The sequence below is a fragment of the Otolemur garnettii genome, unplaced genomic scaffold (genome assembly GCF_000181295.1).
Source record: "Otolemur garnettii isolate 467f Iridium unplaced genomic scaffold, OtoGar3 scaffold00021, whole genome shotgun sequence".
NCBI lineage: Eukaryota > Metazoa > Chordata > Mammalia > Primates > Galagidae > Otolemur > Otolemur garnettii.
In genome coordinates this window covers 21,302,749-21,324,786 of record NW_003852416.1, presented here as the reverse complement: position 1 = coordinate 21,324,786, position 22,038 = coordinate 21,302,749, and the positions used below count along the sequence as shown (strand labels likewise).

Sequence of the window (22,038 nt, the reverse complement as noted above, 5' to 3'; positions counted from 1 at the left end):
GAAACATAAATCAAAAGGAGTTCAGCTAGGAGTAATAAAACAGATTAGTGTCCAGGAGGACTGACTTTAAAGAAAGTTTTAAAAGATTTAGGTCCAGGTATTCTCAATAAAAATCAGCTATGAGAAAACCACTTTATGATGCTAACACCCATACCAAAGATGAAAGTATTTTGAAGATAGTTGTTTAAAACATGAAAATAAAGATAATTGTAAATTATTACAAATAACTGTAAATATAAAGAGAAAATTCAGTAATAATTTTTTGGCAAAAACCTGTGGGATAGAACTCTGCCCCTCAGAGTGGTGAAAACTACATTCTTAGAGCTATTTAATACCAAGTTGGACAAAATAAAAAAGAGTCCATAATGAATGATCCTATAGGGGCCCTTGACATGGTAGGACAGAAGATGATCTCTTAGATCTTTTCCATTTCTGAGTTTTTTAATTCTGTTAAAAATGGGGGGAGGGGCACAGCCTTCTACTAATTTCTTTTCTCCCCTTTATGCCCTGTTTCCCCTTTTACAAAGGAAAACAAATTACAGCCTTCATTTAAGCAGATCTCATATTATAAATGAATCGGTAATACAATCCCAGATACAAGGTTAGGGAAAACAAGCCAATTTCTAAATTTATAATAGTCTTTTCCCCCAGAAATTCCTGAGGATCTAAAGTAGTACAAATGGATTAGAAGAAGAACAATCTCATCAGGACAACCATTAATACTCTCCCTTCTGTGTCTGATCACAAAGCTAACAATGACCCTGGGAGCTAAAAGGTGCTAAGTCAAATTACTATCAGGGTTCAGCATTTACACTGAGTGACACCAAAATCTACTCCCATTTTTATGGCAATGACTTTTACCTTTGAAAAGATACAGCCTTAAACACCTGCATGCTTTTGAATACATTATGAAAAAGTAAGTCTTAGTCATGCTGCTTCAAATTCAAGAAGCCTCAGCCTTGCCCTCTTTCTTTATTCTGGTACTGTAAAAAAAATTTCCTCATTTGCCCTTAAAATAGATTCCAATACCTCTCCAGAGTCCTAATCAGTGAAAGTCCCAGAAAATACACGAACATTTCCTCCTGTAGCTGATTTATAAGTACAAGATGTAACAAAATCCAGGGGGGGTTGAAAATCTGCCCTTGAGCCCTTTAAAAATAAAACTGTAGCTTACTTTGGAGAAGAAAAGGCAGGGCAGAGATAGCCCTCTAAGAATTAAATACTGAAGCTACTCCTTTTCAATCATCTTAACAGTGGCTAAAGATACACGAATTCCCATCATCTCCCTTTGAAAGTATGTCCCTCTACTCAAACACAAAGTTCATAGATATCAACACCAAATCTTTTAAGCAAAAATTTTTAAATAGCACTTTCATTTTTTCCCTAGTAAAATTGAGACTGTTCAAATCAAAAAAGATCAGATTCTCACACTGCCAAAGGATTTCGAGTTTAAACACCCAACACTTAATTCATCTGATCCTGGCAGGAAAGAAGGCTGGCATTTATAATCCCATTTAAAAACAGAAAGGAAAAAAATGCGATTCTGAGATCAGCCAGTCTGAAGGATATCCCACTTTGGGGACTTTCAAATTTTCCTTGAAAAAGGATCCATCTAAAGGAATCATTTTTTAAAACTTTAAAATTGGATTTTCCAAAAAAAAAAAAAAATTAATCCCTCTGTATCCTCATCCCAGGAAGGCAAAAAATAAAAACAAAAAGACACTTTTGCCTACATTTTAGGAATGAAATGTGACTCTAACACTTTGGAAACCTAGGAACCTGTCTAAATTTTCTCAAGAAACTTGCTGCATCTTCTCACCCCGGGAACTCCCTGCCAGTTCTGGCTTCCAGTTCTCAGCCTCCAAGATTTAGCTGACCAGCGACACGCCGTCCGCTGGAACGGGGACAATAAGTGCCTTTTTCATAATCACGTCAGGGTCCCACGTTCGTTCCGGTGTCCTCTCGCCCGCAGCTTCCAGCTTTTCAGGGGAGCTTCAACCAGGCCCTCCTCCAAATTTGCCTCTCCCGTGCACACAGACCCCACACACACACACACACACACACACACACACGGTACTCTCTTCCGCTCCCTAGATTTCCCCCCACCCTGCAAGAATGGTAATCAAGTTTCTCACCATCCTCATAGTTTTTGAGATAGTAATCCGGGCCGGGGCCCCCGCGACTTTTCGCCGGGTTCCTCAGGTTCTGGAACTGCAAGAAGTCGGTTCTTTTGCCCCCGAAGCGCAGAAAGGCGGGAGAAAGTCCCCGGGCGAGGGTCACCAGACGCTTGGAGCTGCAGAGGTAGAGAAAGAGAAGAGGAAAGGATCCCAGGAGAAGGCGAGAGTGCTGGAGGGATCGAGCAGGGCCCGCTTCCCACTCTTTGCAGGTGACCTAGTTGGAGCCAGGGGCTCCGCGCCCTCCCCAGCCCACGGTCCAAACTAGCCCCCGCCGCTCTGCAACGTCTCTCGTGCGCCCTGCACCCCAACCACCCCAGCCCTAGGCCACCCAGCTCCCCGGGGACTACGCCTCCTGCGCCCAGACATCAGCAGCGGACCTCTCCTGCAGATATCCAGACCATTTCCAAAGAGTTTAGAGATGGTCTTCGTTCACAGGGTGTGTGTATATGGGATTGGGGCATACGTGCTGCTAACTCAGCGCCAAGGCGCAGTTGCCCGGCTCCTGCCACTGCCGGAAAAGCGCTCCTGGCTGAGACGCGCAAGGCACACTGACCACCGGCTTCCAACCATTGCCAAACTTCTACAAGGAAAGCTGGCATTGCCTCCTTGGCCGGAGGAGCCCTGCAACCTCCGAATAGGACGCCCAAGGTCAGGTGGATTCTGATTTTCTTTTCTTCTAATGCCTGAATTGATTTTCCTTTTTCACTACATTGTAACAAACTCATTGTTTCCCAAATTCGGGGTTGAGAGTTTCCTGGGTAAATCCTTGCCCTTCCCAGAACTTTTCTCCCAACCACCCCTTAACAATAAAAGCAAAGTCACTTTGGCTAATACTGAGACAGTTACATCCTCATCTCCTCCCCACCCCCACTGGGCTCCATTTTTTTTCTTTCCCTTTGAGGCCATTTGGAAGCGCTGGGTAAAGTGAAGTTTGTAGCTCAGCGGCTCTGAGAAAACCCAAGAAGCACCAGAACAATACAGCATTTACACGTAATTAAGTTCGGGATTTCAGTAGGTTGCTTTAAAGTTGCTATGTTTGGGAAAGAGTAGGGAAGGAGTAATCTACATGCTGATAATAGGGGATCAGCTATTGAGTTCCGGATCTGTAAATTATTTTCAAAGCTTTGCTGGTTCAGTTCTGAAAATCCAAATCCAAATGTAGAAAGTAAAGAACATCATAAAGAATGTATTCGAGAAAGAAAACACCATCGACTCCGATCTTAGAGAGTTTTTGAAAAGAGGACATGGCCACCCAGAGATCATGTAGTCATTGGGGTCGTTTTGGCTTAGGCGGGCGCAGGAGAGGTGCAGCGTGGGCCGAACATATGTCTGCGCGAATCTTGTCTCGCGGGAAGGGCATTTCCAACAACCTTCCATCCGGAAGCCTGCACAGCCAATGCAAATGCGCCCCGCCAAGCTTCTTTCCCGAAAAGCTGCCTTCCAGAGTCTTTTCTGAGGCACGCAAACATTTAGCGCGAACAGGCTGATTTTTTAAAAGGAAGAAAGAAACCCGGAGTAGTTTATGAAGCTAGAGGAACGCAGTGGAAGTGGGGCGTGCATTTCGGAAAACCCCGTAGCACTCCACCTTCGGACGACCTTCAGACAGGCTCTGCGGCAAATAAATTTTAAAACAGAAGCTTGGCCGCGCGGAGCTGTTCCGCCCTTCTAGTGGCTGCACCCGCAGGGAACCGAAACAGCCTCAGCCGTGGCGGGGACAACCACTCAAACCTCCGGCTACGTTCCTTTCACGTGGAAGGAGCGCTCCACGTGGCGCCTCCGGCTACCTGCCGCTTCCTCAGACCCGGCTGCGGTCAGGGGGACTCTTGGAGGGCTCAGGGGCGACCGCATCCCGAGAAGCAAAGTTCGAATTGAAAAATACTCACGAAAGACGCGCAGTAGACGCGGCCTCCGGGCAGAGTCGGACTGAGATCGCTCAGGCCTGGGGGTAGCCACAGCTGAGGCTCCAATTTGGAGGAAATTTTTAAAAACTCAACACTTGGATTGGACATTGCATACAATATATTTATTTATTTATTTACACTGTGACTCTGTCCTGCTGGGAAAGAATCGCGGTTGCCTAACTGCTAAACTATGACAAGCCGGGAGAGGGTGAGCCTAGTTAGATTCCAAGCCCTACAGCAAAGATCACAAACCTCCTAGTTTGCTAATCTGCCGGTGCCGGGTTCAGACCTCTGAAACATCTCTGGAGTATTTCTAAGACCCTTACAGTTCCCCTTATAAATGCTATGACCCCGGCGAGAATTTTTTTTTTAAAGAAAAACTAAAGTATGCAGTTACCGCAAGAGATTTAAGGAGGAGGAGGAGGAACTGGGGGGGGAGGGGTTGGGATTCCTTCTATAAAAAGTGCCTTACAAAGTCCTTAAGTCTGGCGATGACAACAGAGGATATAAAATAAAATTTTAAAACTCGGATCCAGCTTGCCTACCTCTTAAGCCTTTCCTTCAATTCGTTTTCGGTCTGGGAGTGGGAGAGAACTGACAAAACGATCTTTCCGTGGAAAATTCCACTTTCATGCAATTCCGGCTTGAACACTCACAGACACACATGAACTCTCTCTTCTCTCTTTTCGCGCTCTCTCTCTCTCACTCTCACTCATACACACTTATTTCTTTCGGGTCTTTGTTGCTGAAGACCTTTTCTTAGATTTGTAACTGACCTGAACCTCTTGTTTCTTTTTCAGAAGGAAGGGGAGGCTAATTGTGGATATATGTAAGCACAACATTTTTTCAGTCATAACTGATAAGTTTCTGAAATGCCTTCTGCATTGCAAACATGTGCATCTTAATAGAAAACACTGCTTTTCTCAATCACTAGTTACAGCCTCAGCAAATATTCCAGGAGAAGGAAAACCATTCTTTTCTTTGAGAGATCCTCTTGGTTTTGGCGGCTCCTCCTCTTTCTTTTTCTTTTCTTCTTCTTCTCTTCTTCCCCTTTTTGAGTGGAGTGTAGGAAGGAGTTGTAGGTGTTACTAAAAAAATTCAAAATGATCCATGGAAGCCCCTGCCTTACCTTAAGAAATCGAGCCAGCCATCATGAATGATGGACGGATCCAGCTGCAGAGAGAGGAAGTTCTCACTGACTGTCCTGACTGGGTTCTTGGTGCTCACATCAAGTAGAATCAGGGTCTTTTCCTTCAAACCTGGAGCTCTGTCTACAGGCAAGGATCTCCTGTCTCCAGCTTGGGAGGAAAGGGAGAGATGGAGCCAAAGAGCCAAGTAGAGAGCCCCCGGGGCTAGGCACGCAGAGGGGCGGGAGTTGCTGGAGGGCATGGCTTCAGGGAAGGCACAGAGCTCCCTCATTCAATCTCTCCGACTCAAACTTACTCTTCCTACTGAGTTTTGCTAGTGACTAATTGTCCTTATCTAAAGTGTATGTCTGCCTGCTCCCCCCCCCCCACCTCTGATCTCTCTCTCTCTCCCTCTCTCTCTCAATTTTTTCAGTGTTTTGGTGCTGGTGGAGCGAACTCACGCCCCTAGCCAGCCTTCTCAGCGACTCGTGCCAAGAGAGCTCGTACACCAGCACCGCCCCTTTAACAGATTTCCACTGCAGACATTTTTTAACTTTTTAAAGGTAAGGCGAGCGGGGGAGGCGGAAAGGAGGAAGAGAGGATGGCGTTGAACCCCCTCCCCCATTTAACCCTCTAGAGTCAGGAAGCAGACGGAGGGATCCAAACAGAGCTATAGAAACTTCTCGGGTATAGTGCGAGACGTTTTTTGTTTCTCTGTTTCTCTCCTCTAAGGAGGGTGGTTCCAGCTCTAACGCAGACGCGAAAGCCCCAGCACTGTCCCCAGCCGCACTGGGGTAAGGAATATGCACTCGCCGCTCGCTTGTTTGTCCTGACAGCAGTAGGCATATAGTCCTCCCAGGGGCCTTTCCCTTTGGGTTCAAGCAGCAATAGGAAGGGAGGCAAGGTCGCAAATGGGTCTTGCGATGGTGACTTCTGCCAAAGCTTAGAGCTCAGAAGCAGATTCCGTGAACAGAAAAAAGCCTAGACCTCTGCAACGCACTGAGCAGCCACACAAAAGTGTCTTCTGACCTCCAAAGAGCATAGAGTGGCCAGAAGGAAAACAGAGTGACAAGTTAAAAGGGCTTCTCCAAGGGCCAAAGGAACCAGTCTGTGCCTGGCTCTTCTGTGTTCTCCCTGCAATCCAAGCCTAAGGTCTCAGGAAGCTTCAAAACACAGCTGGCTTTGGACAAGTCCAAGAGACTTCATCTGTGCTTGACTAGTCAGATCAGCTCTGTGCCCATTTGTGCCACTGGTTGAGTACGCTATTTCACTGCAGGAGCAGAGCTGCTCCTCCAGCCCCTCCTCAAGGTCAATCCTTGGGCTTAACCCTTCTGCAGGGAAGTATTCCCATAGGGTGCCAGAGAAGAACAGTAACACTATAGGGGGTTCAGTCTGGCCTCAGTCAAAACCAGTCTGGTGGCAGTAGCTGCTGGATACTGGGAAACAGAGGAAGCCATGTGACCCTCCCTTGCTCATCAAACCCCAAGACACAACAGCTCAGAGATTAAGCTCTGCATCCCCTTCTAAAACTTGAGGGCGGACATAGTTTGCTGGGCCCCTCTTTCAGCTTCTTTCTGGAACAAAATGGGCCTTCTACTTGGCAGATGAAGGGAACTACTTTAAGTAGTGTGAGCATCCAGGAGAGGCCTGGGACCTCCTGGGTATTAAACAAGCAAAACTCTAAAATGCAAAGCAAGAGTGTTCCCCAGAACAGTCTAGGAGCCCAGCAAATGCTCTAATAGCAACCTGTCTCCCTTTCCCTCTGCCTAGATAGGATTAGCAAATCTGAAAAGGGCTAGAGCAGTGACCTTCAACAGAGATTGCCTGAAGAGCCTCTGCCAACCTAAACATCCAAGAAATCCAAAAATTGTGTTGCATTACACTGGAAAGTACCATGAAGACCTTATAGAAATAGGACTGCATAAAATTAGGCTAATGGAGAAAGAAAATCCAAGTCATATTGTTTAAAGATGATTTTTAAAATCAAGCTGTTACACAGTGAAGTATTAGATGTTGTTGCCAGCCCTAAGACCTGGTTCCTTCAGTTCTGAGAATTTCTAACATACTGAGATCCCTTAAAACTGCAGTCCTCAACCCCTGGGGCAATGGACTGGTAGTAGTCTGTGGCCTGTTAGGAACCTGCTGCACAGCAGATGTGAGCGGCTGGTGAGCCAGCTAAACTTCGTCTGTATTTACAGCCACTCCCTGTCACTGGATGGCATCACCACCTGCATTCCACCTCCTGTCAGATCAGCAGCAGCAGTAGATTCTCATAGGTGCACCAATCCCTACTATAAACTGTGCATGCAAGGAATCTAGGTTGCATACTTCTTATGTGAATCTAACACCTAATGATCTGAGATGGAAATGTAATATGCTTGAATTATCCTCAAACCATCCTCCTCCCCACCATCTGTGGAAAAACTGTCTTCCATAAAACTGATCCCTGGTGTCAAAAGGTTAGAGACCACTGCTTCAAAATATGTGTGTGTGCATGTGTGTGCGCACACGCACACTGTGCTGTAAGTTCCAGCCGAAATTATTTTAATTTTTAAATGTGTACTGAGCACCACTTAGAGATAGTTTCAGCCTAGTAACCAAAGTCTTTTATCTTTGTATCCCCAGTCCCAGGTATTTAGTAAGCACTCAATAAATAGCTGTGAAATAATTTTAACAATAAATCAACTCAGGCTCTACACACTGAAATCATATGCTACTCTCTGGAAGAATGTGAAAAATAAATAATTTTATTTGTCACAGTAAAGTATGTTTTCATTCTCTGTTCAGTAATTTGTTTCCCTAGTTATTAACAGTTTCCTAGCCATCTCCTTCAAGAAAGACTTACCTTGCAAAGCCATTAGTTCATTTGCTATATTGAGAATCAAAACAAATTATATATTTTTAACAATAAACCTGATTTTTTTCCAAGGCCTTAAACATACCCTTGCTTATAAGTGAATGCACTTTTAGGAGCCATATTATTAATTGGGACCAATGGAAGATTATTTGAATGAAATAAATCATTTACTAACTAGATACCTAAAATTAATGTACCTATCAATAATACCTACTCCTGTGACTAAGGATGGACTTAGGTGCATAATGGGAGTCTGCTTAATGACAAATTTTCACAATTTTTGCTTACTGACTGAACTTTTCTATAATTGTGTGGTAGCCTAGTTACAGCAAACAATGTTTAAGGTTTTCATCAGAACCTGTATAGAAGCCAACAAAACAAAGCATTTGTTTTCTTAATTCCTGATAAAAACCATTTCTCCAATCTAGCCACTGAAATTCTATAGTCACATCCAATCACAGGCCATCAGAGGAAATAAATCAATTCAATAATGCTTAAAGAGTTACAATATAGCCCTAAATGACTCCAAGATGATCTGATTGTTTGGTCCTTCGGTCTAGTTTTGGGGTATAGATCTCTCCAAAACTACTCTTTGCAAATAGACCCCCAACACACACATATACATATATCACATCATAGTTTTTTTTCTGCCTCTCATCCAAGCCCTAAGTTATATGCTACAAGAAGCTTATTATTAATCTGTATACTAGATTAATATTTCTATCCTATCTTCTGTGTGCTGGGTGGCAACAATCTGCATCCCTGCTCTATCTAGACTGTAATTTCCTAAGGGGCAAGAACTGGACGTCTGTATAAAATATGAACTGTTCAGAACTAGATGTATTGAGGTCTCCTTGGTAACATTCTGCTTGGTGTCTACTGAATGGTCTTCACAGGTTAATTCCTTTGATATCTAGGAGCCTCGTTTCCCAGAACCGTTAAGAAAACTTGAAGATTAACTGATTTGGTGATTTCTAGACTTTGGGGTTTCAAAATAAATATTAGTTAATGGTGAGGAATGAACATATGTTTGCCAACATTTTATTTTTCTAGTAAGGACCTTAAAAAAAAAACTGTCAACTACTTATCACTCTAACTTTCTAAAATAAAGGAACATTTCAACTTTCAAAAAAACTGAGATGTTATGTCAAAATAAATAGCAAGTATTTAAACTAAATAAATATACTTTGTAAAAAATCACCATGTTATAATTTTTATCATTTCATCTTAGATAAATGGAAATATATACCAGTGAACAACATAGGTATTAGGACTAGTGACCGAGACTACTGCTATATCCTGTGTTTATGGTTAAATTCTACTTTGTCAGATATAGTGTTGCTGCAAGATATACATACTTTTTATTGGTGAACATTTTGACTACAATGATTTCTTTTGACTTTTCCTATACTTTTTCTCACTATCAACCTGATAGAAATCCACTGACTCTATGCCTTGACTCAGATCTCCCCTCTTTCCTTCTTTTAAACATTCAAAGCCTAGTTATCACTATTCTTATTATCCTCTTCTTAAATAATTACACCTAGCTGTCTAATAGCAAGAAAAAAATAACTCACACCATAACCAGGACAAGGGAGCATGAAGAAATTATAGCCAGTCCACTGTCTCATTACTCACTACTTGTATACTTGTCCATGATGACTACTATTTACTGAGATCTTATGGTTCAGGCATGGAGCTCAGAGTTTTACATATATTATCTTACTAGTTTTCTCAAATGACTCTAAGAGATTATCTATAATTCCATATTATACCTAGTTTACATATAAGAAAATTGAGGCTTATGGTACACAGCTAATAAGGTGCAACACAAGATTAAACCCAGGGCGACCTGACTTCAAAGCTTATGTTTGTGTTCTTAACCACCACAATCAACTGTTAGTGGCTAAGATATTGCATAACCCTCTGCAACTTACTAATGTATGGTGAGGAAACAAATTTGGACTAAGAGTTAGAGGACTTAGGTTTAAGTCCTAATTTACCAGATCTAGTTTTGTGTCCTTGGGTACATTTTTTAGAGGTTCTAAGCCTCAACTTCCTATTTTGTAAAATTAATATAATATCCAAGAGTAGAGTAAGAATTGAGTAATGTTGTATATAAAGAAAGTGTTTTATAAATTCAAAAATATTATACCATTATGCTATTTGTTTTTGTTCATACTTATTCCCTGTCTCCCATACTTGCCACAAATTCATCCTCTTAATTGATGACTATGGTAAGAATTGTTATATGTAAATATCTTAGTGGTAAAATTCAAACAAAGCTCAACATTATTTAATAATGTGTCAATAAATGCAGTAGTCAAAGAAATCCATAGCATATTTTAACCATACAGGTTCTTCTTATGACTAACGTCTTAAAAAGGAAGTTTAAGTAGACTTTACATATCACCAATTTTTCACTAGCAGAGGGAAGACAAGAGTAGGCAAAGGACAGTGCTAGGAAATTCTGGTTACAAAGTATGTTATTTTACTGTCAAAGGCTGTGTCTCTGACCTGCCTTGAGGAGCAAGGGATGACAGCATTTTCTCCATATAGAAAGTCAAAGGAGAAAGAAATTTATAACTCTGTGATTGATACACCTCATCATATAAGAAAATTCTGACTGGATATTCTTTGTCCCCATTACTGCCATCAAGGAGTAAACTTAATATGTGGGGAAGATCGCAACCATAATAAATATGTTTAATGAGTTTAGTATGAAATCCTTTAGCATGTTTGGGGGTAGGGATAACAGTTATTTGAGGAACTGCTATAGATGAAAAACCAACGAACAAAAACATATTAAAATTATCCAAGTCTTAGTCACATCTATTGAAGAATTTATCTTTTACCATCCTAGCCCATTTTGCCTTCTGTATATCCAGGTAAGTCTTGAAAATCATCTGGACTTTAGAGTCTGGAAAAAGACTGATGAAAATCTAATTTACAATTCACTAGATGCTAATGTGATCTTTGCTAAACAAGTCATTTATCCTTCCTGAGTCCCATTTCTCCATCTATAAAACAGGCATAAGTATACTTCTTTCCACCATATGTTGTGAGAATTAAAGGAGGTAAGATCTTTAGTACGTGGCATATAGCTGTTACTAAATAAACTCATTTTCCTTCTCTTGGTTAGATTTCATTGTGGAAACAGATGTAATGTGCATAGATAGTATAGAAGGAAATTATAACCTAAGGCTTTGAACTATTATAGTAATAACTTACACTATCAATAATATCAGTACTATTAAATATCAATAATACTGTTGATATCTTATGCTCATAGCATAGATAGGACAGGCTTTATATTCATAATTCAGGGAAGGAAACAGTCAAAAATGTCCAGATGTTTCTCAAAGAACTTGAAACTAAAGCCAGCTCTACTGACGGATAAATAGACTACATTTTTGGTATGTTTGTTATTGAAAATTCCTGACAACTTTTACATGTAATATACCCTAGAGGAAAAAAAATCAGATTGCCTTTTTCATGTTCTAAAACTTCATTCACTCGATATGTATAAGTTGTTTATACATACTGTTTTCCTAGTTAGATAATTCATAAGCATTAATGCTAAAGATAATGTCTAAGAAAGTATAATATATAAATCATATATTTATCTCAACATTGAGAAATTCGACCTATAATGAAACATTTGCCCAGAACATAATAGTTGAATTCAAAAAAGTGACTGCTGTAATTGTATTTCTTTTGTTCCTTAGGGTAATGGCACACTTTGACCTTTTTAAATACCCTAATGTACTTAGTTCATAATACTGAAAATTAAGCAAATATTGACAATAAAAAGCTTACCAATGATTCAATCCACTCTTCAATAATCAAAATCAGCTGATAGACCTTACTAGTACATAGTTACTCAACTTAATATTTTACCTTTGTCAGAATTGACATCTAGACCCCTAATTCTTTGGAGTAGTTTTGTCTTTACATAAAGAGATCCAAGTCTGTCTTTATTTCCAGGCTGGTCATGTTAAACCTTATCAGCCTTAACTCTCACCAAAATTTTCTACTTCTTCTAGTCCTTTTGATGGCAATGACATGCTGATGACTTTTAGGAAGTATGTTTAATTTCTATCACACACTTAAATTTTAAATTCTTGTTCTGATTTTATGAAGCCTGGCCATCACAACAAAATAGTATTTCTTATGTTTAAGTATTAAAATAACCTTTTTCCCTTTCAGGTAGAAATGTTGATGTGAGAGTCCAGTGATTCTCATCCCTGGCTATGCACTAAAATCATCTGAGGAGCTTTTTAATAACTGATTTGGAGTAGGGCCTGAGCACATCCTGGGATCCCTCACTACACAACTTTATTTGGTTTTTATTTTCAGAGAGCAAATTTAGACAAGGGATACCATGTTATTTGAATCTATGTGATTCTTAGGTTTCAGGTAATGAGGAGTAGGAATTCAGATTCTAAGGGATAGATCTCAAAAACATACATGTTGAAATCTATTCTATTCCTAAGGTTAGACAGTAAAAGTTCAAGTAGTGAGGGACCATCCTTTAAGGGAGAAAATTATGCAAATAAGTGCCATAACATCCTATTAGCTTTAATGTGTTCTTCAAGTGATGATTCTTTTACTTACGAAATATTTTTGCTTTATACCACCTGATTGGAAAAATTTGAAATATTAGATAACACTAATTGTGAATGTAGGAAGATCAAAATCTTCTTGCATGCCATAAGATTATAACTAATTGTGCCGTTCTGGAAAGTGATGTGGCAATATTTAGTGAAATTAAGCATCTATATTCCCTGAGAGCCAGCAATCCCACTAATGGGCATGCATAAACCCCAGTAGTAAAATTTGCAGAAGGCTTTTAAAAAGATGTGAATGAGGATGATCAATAAAGTATTGGGTTTAATAGTGAGGAATCAGAGGCACCCAGATGTCTATCATAAGAGAAATAGGATAGGTAAAATTAGATGAGCAACTGTTAGAAGCAATAAACTAAATGTACAAAAAACAACATAAATCTGTTTTAAATACAAGGATAAGTGAGAAACATGCACAAAAAATGTTATCTATAGCACTATAATATTATTGTAAATGTAATACATACATAAAATATATTTTACAAGGATACAAAAATATCAAAGAACAGTCATGAAACACATTAGAGTTGATGCCTATAAGGTAATTGTTGAAAAGACTATGAAACAAAAGGCTTTACACAGACCAATGTTCATAAATACTCTCCTACATTCATGGCAATACTTAACCAATTTTCTGGGGAATGAAAGGGAGAAATATTTATTAAGTGTTGACTATAAGCCAGGTATTGTGTTTTCTCCTCTGACCCTGGGATTTAAAGATGAATAAGAACATCCTACCCTTGGAAACCTCAAGGTTCTAGCTGGAAAAATGAACAGGTTAACAAATCTATTTGATAAGTGCTATTAATAGTATGGTGAAAAGTGCTGTGGAACACAGTAAAGGATTATGACTTGCTATCAATTTGTATATATAGGAACCTGTTATTCGATACATATGTAATTCTGTATCACAAAAATGAATGAAATAGTTCTTTTTTTTTTTTTTTTCCTTCTTATGTGTCCAGTTTTTCCTAGTTTCTACTTTGGGGCTAGCTAAAGATTGCCTGCTATAGAAATGCTGGAGTGCCATCTGCTGGTGGAAATATTTTACAGCTACCAAATCTACCACATAATCTGTTTTCTAAAACAAAAATATCAAATCCATGGTAGGATATTTGGGCTTGAAGCAATCAGAGAAATCATCTAGCTCAGATTTCTGGTTGCCAAAAGGAGGAAGTGCCTCCTTAAAAGATTTCATCTCATGTAAGGAAAGCAACCTCATGTGCACATACACACACCCTTCAATCACTACTGTTAAGGATCAAAGAACCCTATACAGTAAAGACTCACAAACCTAAACTATCTAAACTTTCCCAGATAGACAAACATATAAGCTCCTTTAAAGGGTCACTTCCACAAGACATTTAAAAACCTTAATGTAAAGACCATTTCCCAGAAAAACTATCTTAGGAAGGCAATTGACTGCAATGCAAAAAGAACTAGTTTTAATGTCAGACCTAAGTTCATCCCAGCTTTACTATGTAGTTAGAAGCCTTAAGGAAGTTTTTTAAATTTCTTTAATCTCAATTTCTTAAATGTAAATAGGAACAATAATCCAATTTATACAGTTCTTATAATAATTCTTTAGGGTAAAAATAAAATGCCTGACAATATCAGAAAAAAAATAATAGCTAGGCTAAACCCTTAGCATTAATTTAAATATGCTTTTAATCTACCTCAATAAAAATAAAAACTAGAAATAAGAGTTCTTATTTATCTTTGATATTTATATTTAATATAAATAATTTGCCAGCTTTAAGATAGTTCATAAAATTCCCATAAAAATGTAAATGGAAGGCAAAATGTGTTCTCCTATTTCATTGCATATTTAATCAAATCATAGTTCTGCTTGTAAAGTCATGCTATTCAAAGTGTAATCCACAGATCTAGTAGTCTCAGCATCACCTGGATGCTAAATATAATCTAGCTCCATTATTTTAGAAGACCTTCCTGAACTACCTCTGCTATGCTGTGCTTTGCTAAATTTATATAAGTTTTAATCAATGTAACTTCTTCAGTTCTTTAAAATTCTAGTGACACTCACCTTTGCATTCCATATAGCATCTACACACAGACGATAGAAAGAGAAGAAAGGAATATGCAATGCCAATATGTCATTAATAAAATGATGTTCCAAAGTCAATGACAACAGAAATTGAACAGGTAAACCCTCCAAGGAATATAGAATTTCAGGATTTCTGTCACTGATGGTGAATAAGCAACTGTAAAATATGGAATGGCCTAGTCATAAATATCATGAAAATTAATGTCCACAGATGTGCCTATGCATCTCTGTGAGACTAATGATAGATGAGGCAACAACATCAAATCTAGTAACAGCCATCAGTTCTTAGAAAAACAAACTGGGAAGACTAAAAGTGCCAGTGATGAAAATGCCATGGATGCCAGGGTAACAAAGTGAGACCTCATCTCAAAACAACAACAACAACAAAAAAAAAAAAAACATGGGAAAAGAATATATACATAAGACTGTGCAAGCAGACAAAAACTATTATTGCCAAAGGAAGACTCAATATGAAAATAATGTCACTATAAACTCTTCCCTCATCATCTCTGGTTAAAAAAAAAAACAAAACTCTAACCATACACACAAACCAAGAATAACACTTAAAATAACCAACTTTCTTAAATACCTATTAAATATTTGGCATTGTACAAAGTATTTTCATGCACTGCATTGTTTAATCTTTATAACAACTTTAATAGACATACATGTTCTAGTTGCCTCATTTTAAAGAAGAAATTAAAGATTTAGGCAATTAATTAACTCACCAGAAGTCAATAACTAGTAAATAGTAGCTTGGAAATTCAAATCTAGGTCTTTGATTCTAGGCTACACTCTCAATTATTGGGATATTCTAAATTAGTCTATATAATAACTAAGTGGGGACATATAGTTAGTTACAGTCAATGTAGCATGTCTTTTAACATTTTAATCAAATTTATTTCCTTGGCACTCACTTCCGTATGACACGGCATATATTTTATTTTATTTATTTATTATTTTTTTTTTTTTTTAGACGGAGCCTCAAGCTATCCCCCTGGTAGAGTGCCATGGCATCACGCTCACAGCAACCTCCAACTCCTGGGCTCAAGCGAGTCTCCTGCCTCAGCCTCCCAAGTAGCTGGGACTACAGGTGCCTGCCACAACGCCCGGCTATTTTTTGGTTGCTGCCTTCATTGTTGTTTGGGGCCCTGGCTGGGGATTTGAACCCGCCACCTTAGGTGTATGTGGCTGGCGCCTTAGCTGCTTGAGCCACAGGCGCCAAGTCACAGCATATATTTTATATAAACAAATTTTATTCCTTTTCAAAAGCAAAGTTGATAATTTAGTTTTCTCCATGGAGTTTAAATTTTATACATAACATTACCTAATACATAGAAACTAAGTATATACCTATGATTATGTTCATTTTCTCTGAGCATACTAAGATTAGAGAGTAAGGCATAAAGAATCTGGCCCCTAGAAGTCATCCTAGAAATCCCCTATTCTCATGCACATGTTTATTCACTTTCTTGCTTTCAAACACATAATCACTGAATAGAGCAGCAGAAAAGTGAGCATGTTTTGTATATCCCAATTTGTGGGTGGGTTCACATATCCATGGGAAGTCTAAGGGACCAGAAGCACTCCATGCCCTGTAAACTCATAAAGCCAACCAGCCAAAACTTCCGCAAGTAAAACCCCATAATAAGAAAGATTTGAGAAAAGACTCCATATTGAATAGAATGTTAAAAATTGAGCAAAGGAAATAGAAAGCTCAGAAAAAAACTGGAGGACAGAAACAAAATCAAAATGTTTCAGAAAGCAATAGGCCATACTTCTCTCTCTCTCTCAAACACACACACTCACACACACGTGAGCTCTATAGCTCTACAGTTGTGGAAGCTAGGAAAAGCTCTACTAACCCACCACTCCCTCCTAAAAGTTTTAAAAAACTAACTTTGCATAAAAATGTGCAACAAAAATGGATCATAATCACCCTCATGAAAAGTATTGTAAGCAAAAGAAAATAAAAGTTGATAATCACCCTAGAAATAATAAAATCATGCCCGAAAAGACATGTCCATGAGAACTATGAAAACTATAACCTAATATTGCAAAACACAGTAAAGGAAATTAAGAAAATGATAAAATGTACTTAAAATGTATAAATCACAATCAGAAAAACTCTGAAATGGAGTGATAGTTTTTAAATAGGAATTAGAGATAAAATTAAAATACCATTTCAGAAATAAGGATCAAAAGAACTGAGTAAACAAATATTAAAAACTGCCTTAAAAGAAACATAATAAGAAAAGATAAAAAGAAGAAAGAAATAAAAAGATAAAAAGGAATTTCAGAGAAAGTGACAAATACATAAAATAGATTTCAGAAAACCTCTCCTGGATGCGGTAGCTCATACCTGGTAACCCTAGTACTTTGGGTGGCCCAGGTGGGAGGATCACTTAAAGTCAGAAATTCCAGACAAGCCTCAGCAAGAGGGAGACCCCAAGATCCTGTCTCTACAGAAAATACAAAAATTAGACTGTGGCACATGTCTGTAGTCCCAGCTACTTGGGAGACTAAGGCAGGAGGACTGCTTGAGCCCTGGAGTTTGAGGTTACAATGAGCTATGATGAGGCCACTACAATCCAACATGTGGACATGATGACAGAAAAGGATCCTTTCAAAAAAAAAAGAAAGAAAGAAAGAAAGAAGGACTAATATATGTATAATAGGAGTTCCTAAAGAAAAAACCAAAGTAACAAAAGAGAAAAAAAATGTAATTAAGTAAACTTTCCAGAAAAAAAAAATTAAACTACATATTGAAAGGACACATTACATCACAGAATGACAAATAGCTAGATATAGTCTAGTAAATTACTGGATTAAAAGGAAAATAAAATATCCTTTGGGCATAAGCAAAAGAAAAGTAAATCAGATTTATCATCAGTTTTCAACAGCAACTTCTAAGACACAATAAAATAACATACTTAAGGTGCTAAAGGAAAGAAAATGTGAGCCAAGAATTTTATATCAACCCAAGTTGACTTTCTATAAAGTCCACAGAAAAACTATTAGGGATATGTAAAAACACAAAGAATATTGTTCCTATGAGCCCTTCCAGGTAGATCTATTGATAATAAGCTCTAGACCCATCAAATGACTGGAGAGATATCTATATAAGAAAAGGTGGTAAGCAGTAATGCTAGATAGTCTTGTACTGCATAGTGAAGTTTCAGTCAACAATGGACCACATACACAATGGCAGTCCCATAAGATCATAATACCATATTTTTACTGTAGCTTTTTGATGTTTAGAAACATAAATACTTACTATTGTGTTACAACTGCCTACAGTATTCAGTATAATAACATGCTGTTCAGGTTTATAGTCTAGGAGCAAATAGGGTAAACCAGGGGTGGGGAACCTGAACCCCATGTGGCCTTCTAGATCCATAAGAGCCACCTTTTGACTGAATCCAAATTTTAAAGAACAAATCCTTTTATTTTTATCGATACATTTTTGTTCATCTTTTATATTTTTGTTTTATTTTTTAAATGAACACATTTAAAATACAGAATAATAAAATAAGTTTCAACAAATTAATCCCCCCAGACTGACCAAGAAAATTAGAACATTAGTAACCCACAAGGGCTAACTTGACTGTTGCTGTGCTCATGATTCAGTTCTAACTTCCCCACCTAACTGATGCTACTACCTCATAAGGCTGGTTGGTGAGAGTTTATGGGGGCTGAGTATGCCAGCCTTTTATCAGTTTTTGACAACTATGCACTGTGTTTCTGTTTGAAGTGGTATTACTGAATAGTTGCATATCTCAACATCACTTCATAATTCTGTCTTCTTTAATCATGTTAAAATAAAAAAGACCAAAAGAACTCTGAAAAAAGAAAATGAATTTTTAATGAGGAATTGGAGTTGTAATATTGTTTTGTTTTTGCTAAAAATAGGATGGTTTGCTTGCTTTGTGATACTACAATAGCAACATTAAAGAAATTCTATGTTCATCTGCAATATAACACTCATAAGGATCAAAACTATTTTAAATTGGAGGGAGAGGCACGAAAAGGTTGTATTGTAGAAATTAAAAGATGAAAAGTAAAAGCAAAGACAATTCTTATAAGCAGAAATAAGACCTGGAAATAATGCCACTGAACTAACTTATAAAATAGGTTATATACTTGAGGGGGAGAAGAAAGCCATTCATTGATGTAGAAATTGTGAAAGAATGCATTGTCAAAGCTGCAGAATGCTTAGACCCTGAGTACAAACAACTGCCTCTTTCAAGGCGAACCATAACTGATGGGTAGGATGAACTGAGCTTCAACTTAACAGAACACCTTCATACAACACTTCAAAAGGAAAATAGATTACTAATCAATTGCTTTGATGAATCAACTGATACTAGTGACTCAGTGTAGGTTTTATACATAATTCAGGTCATAACAGCAGATTTCCTTTGCTATGAAGAATCACGCACTTTGGGCACTCTTGTGAACAAAACACAGGGAATAGGTATCTTCAATAACTTTCAAGATAAATGTCATGATGTTGTACTGAATTTATAAATTTAGTGAGTGTATGTACAGATGATGCACCTTTCATGACAGATAAATGAAGAGTTTATTGCATAGATATAAAAAAGTATTAAGGGGGCTAGGCATTGCAGCACTCTGGGAGGCCAAGGGAGGCAGATCTCCTAAGCTCATGAGTTCGAGACCACCCTGACCTAGAGGGAGATCCTCTCTCTAGAAATAGCCAGGCATTGTGGTGGGTACGTGGAGTCCCAGCTTCTTGGGAGGCTGAGGCAAGACAATCGCTTGAGCCCCAGACTCCGAGGTTGCTGTGAGGTATGATGCCTACAGCACTCTACCAGGGACAGCAAAGTGAGACTCTGCCTCAAAAAACAAAAAGAAAAATACAAAGGGATGAAGATGTTCTTATTTATTTTCATTGTATCTTGTATCAGCAAAATCTCTGTGCTAAATCTACTACTTTAAGTGACACTTTGCAACAAGTTATAAATATTGTTAACTATATTCATGCAAATACAACACAGCAAGGTCAGTTTTGTAACATGCTAAAGTGGAACAATGAGGTATTCAGTGTAAATTTGCCATACCATTCTAAATTGCATTGACAATCAGTGACAGGTCTTAGCCAAATTTTGTCTCTGCAAGAACAGATGGTTATATTTTGTGAAGAACAGAATCAGCAAAGTGAAGTATTGAAAGAAGATTTCTAGAGGATTGCAGCATTTCTATTTGATAGCATGTCAAATCAATATTCAAAATGATTTGAATATTTCTCTGCAAGGTAAACTAACAAAACACTTTTTCCTCAAAAGGAAATTTCAACTAAGAAAATGTGGTGAAGGCTATGTAAACCAGATTCATGAAAGTATTTCAAATTGCATATAAAACCAGCACATTGTACCCCATAACTGCATTAATGTACACAGCTATGATTTAATAAAAAAAATTTTTTAAAAAGAAATTTAGGATGAACATTTTCCCTGGTTAGCAAAGGTCATTGATAAGGATGATATATGCAAATTATTGGAAGACTATACAACTGTTACAGACCTGTTAATTGGGCAAAGGTTCACTGACTTTGAGAATCATGACATCACACTCAAATTAGCATTTCAGCCTCATCTAGTTGATATCACCAAAGCATCTAAAGAACTACAGCTAGAAATGATTGAGCTCTCAGTAGATGACATGTTGAAGTCATTGCCTGATACTAAGAAAGATCCCACTGAAGTATGGAAAACTGCAGAATACCCACATCTGTGGCGACATGCTCAAAAAATGCTTTCTTGCTTTTTGACCACTTGTTGCTTATCTATCTCTATCTCCTACCTAACCTAAATCAAGATGGCCTTAAGGTCACAAATGACTGGTATCTATCTAGAGCATCATCCCCCCCAACCTTTTCGGCATGAGAGACTGGTTTCATGGAAGACAATTTTTCACAAGAGGGGTCAGGGCAGGAGGACTTGTTTTAGGCCTTAAGATGGCCTTAAGGTCACAAATGACTGGTACCTATCTAGAGCATCATCCTCCCAACCTTTTCAGTACCAGGGACTGGTTTCATGGAAGACAATTTTTCACAAGAGGGTTCAGGACAGAAGGACTTAGTTTTACCTTGCAGAGAAATATTCAAATCATTTTGATTTGACATGCTATCAAGTATATTACATTTCCACCTCAGATCATCAAGCATTAGATTCTCATAAGAAGCAAGCAACCTAGATTCCCCACATGCACAGTTTTTAAGGTTTGTGCTCCTATGAGAATCTAATGCCAGCAGCTTATCTGACATAAGGAAAAGCTCAGGAGGTGATGCCAGGAAGCAATAGTGAGCAGTTGTAAATACAGATGAAACTTCACTGGCTTGCTAGTCACTCACTTCCTCTATGCAGCCAGTTCCTAACAGGCCCCAGGCTGTTACTGGTCTGCATCCCAGGGGTTGGGTACTATAGATCTAGAGGATCAACTGAAACTGTGGACCTCTATGCTGCAACCAAATATTCAAATCCTTTACAACAAAACACAAACATAACAAAGTCATTAAAGTTTTGTTAACTTTAAAATTAACAGTTTTTCATTTTTTGAAATTAAGTACCCAGTAATTAGATTTTTACAAAATAATGTACATTTTTAAGTATATCTAATTGACTGCAGCCTTATTTGATTACAGCTAAATTAATACGGCATTCCCACATGAAAAAGTTCCTGACCACTGGGCTATACCATATAGCCCAGGTGTGTAGTATGCTATACCATCTAGGTTTAAGTATATTCTATGATATTTGCACAAAAATCGCCTAACAATGCATTTCTCACAATATGTTCCATTGTCAAGCAACCCATGACTTGTATTTACTTATAATACTAAGACTAAATGATGATTATAAGGGAGAGAACATAGTAGGTAAAGGCTATATGCTCTAAATGCGCATCTAGTACAACTATCAAAAAATAGAAGATAAAAAAAATAAGCTTGCTGATTGACTCAGTTATTAAAAGGGAATAAAATGATATTACTTCAAATCACATGCTAGGAAGAAGGAATTGAAAAAGAGAAGGAATTATCTGGTTAGTTCAATAATGCTCACAGTAGAAAGCCAGACAGAAAAAAACAAAGTTATTATATAGAGAAACAGAACTTTTAAAATATAGCTTATTTTATTGATTTAACTTTAAAACCATGTAAATATTTTACTTAAATATAAAAGGGAATTAATTTTTTGTGCACAGACCCTAAAAATTGAAAATAAAAAGAAAGTAACCTAAATGTATAACTAGGTGGGAGT

At 38.1% G+C, this 22,038-nt stretch overlaps 1 protein-coding gene across 3 annotated transcripts in view; it reads right to left on the bottom strand.

The window, feature by feature from the left end:
- Window positions 1-5,558, bottom strand: part of HPSE2 (heparanase 2 (inactive)) — an 807,441-nt gene extending 801,883 nt beyond the window's left edge. For all 3 annotated transcript variants that reach the window (XM_003787277.3, XM_003787278.1, XM_012803570.1), the window contains exons 1-2: window positions 5,208-5,558; window positions 2,136-2,293 (exon numbers count right to left, since the gene is read on the bottom strand). In XM_003787277.3, the coding sequence (XP_003787325.1) occupies window positions 2,136-2,293; window positions 5,208-5,497 (448 nt within the window). In that variant the 5' untranslated portion in view covers window positions 5,498-5,558. The remainder of the gene's footprint in view (window positions 1-2,135; window positions 2,294-5,207) is intronic.
- Between the last annotated feature and the right edge of the window lie 16,480 nt (window positions 5,559-22,038).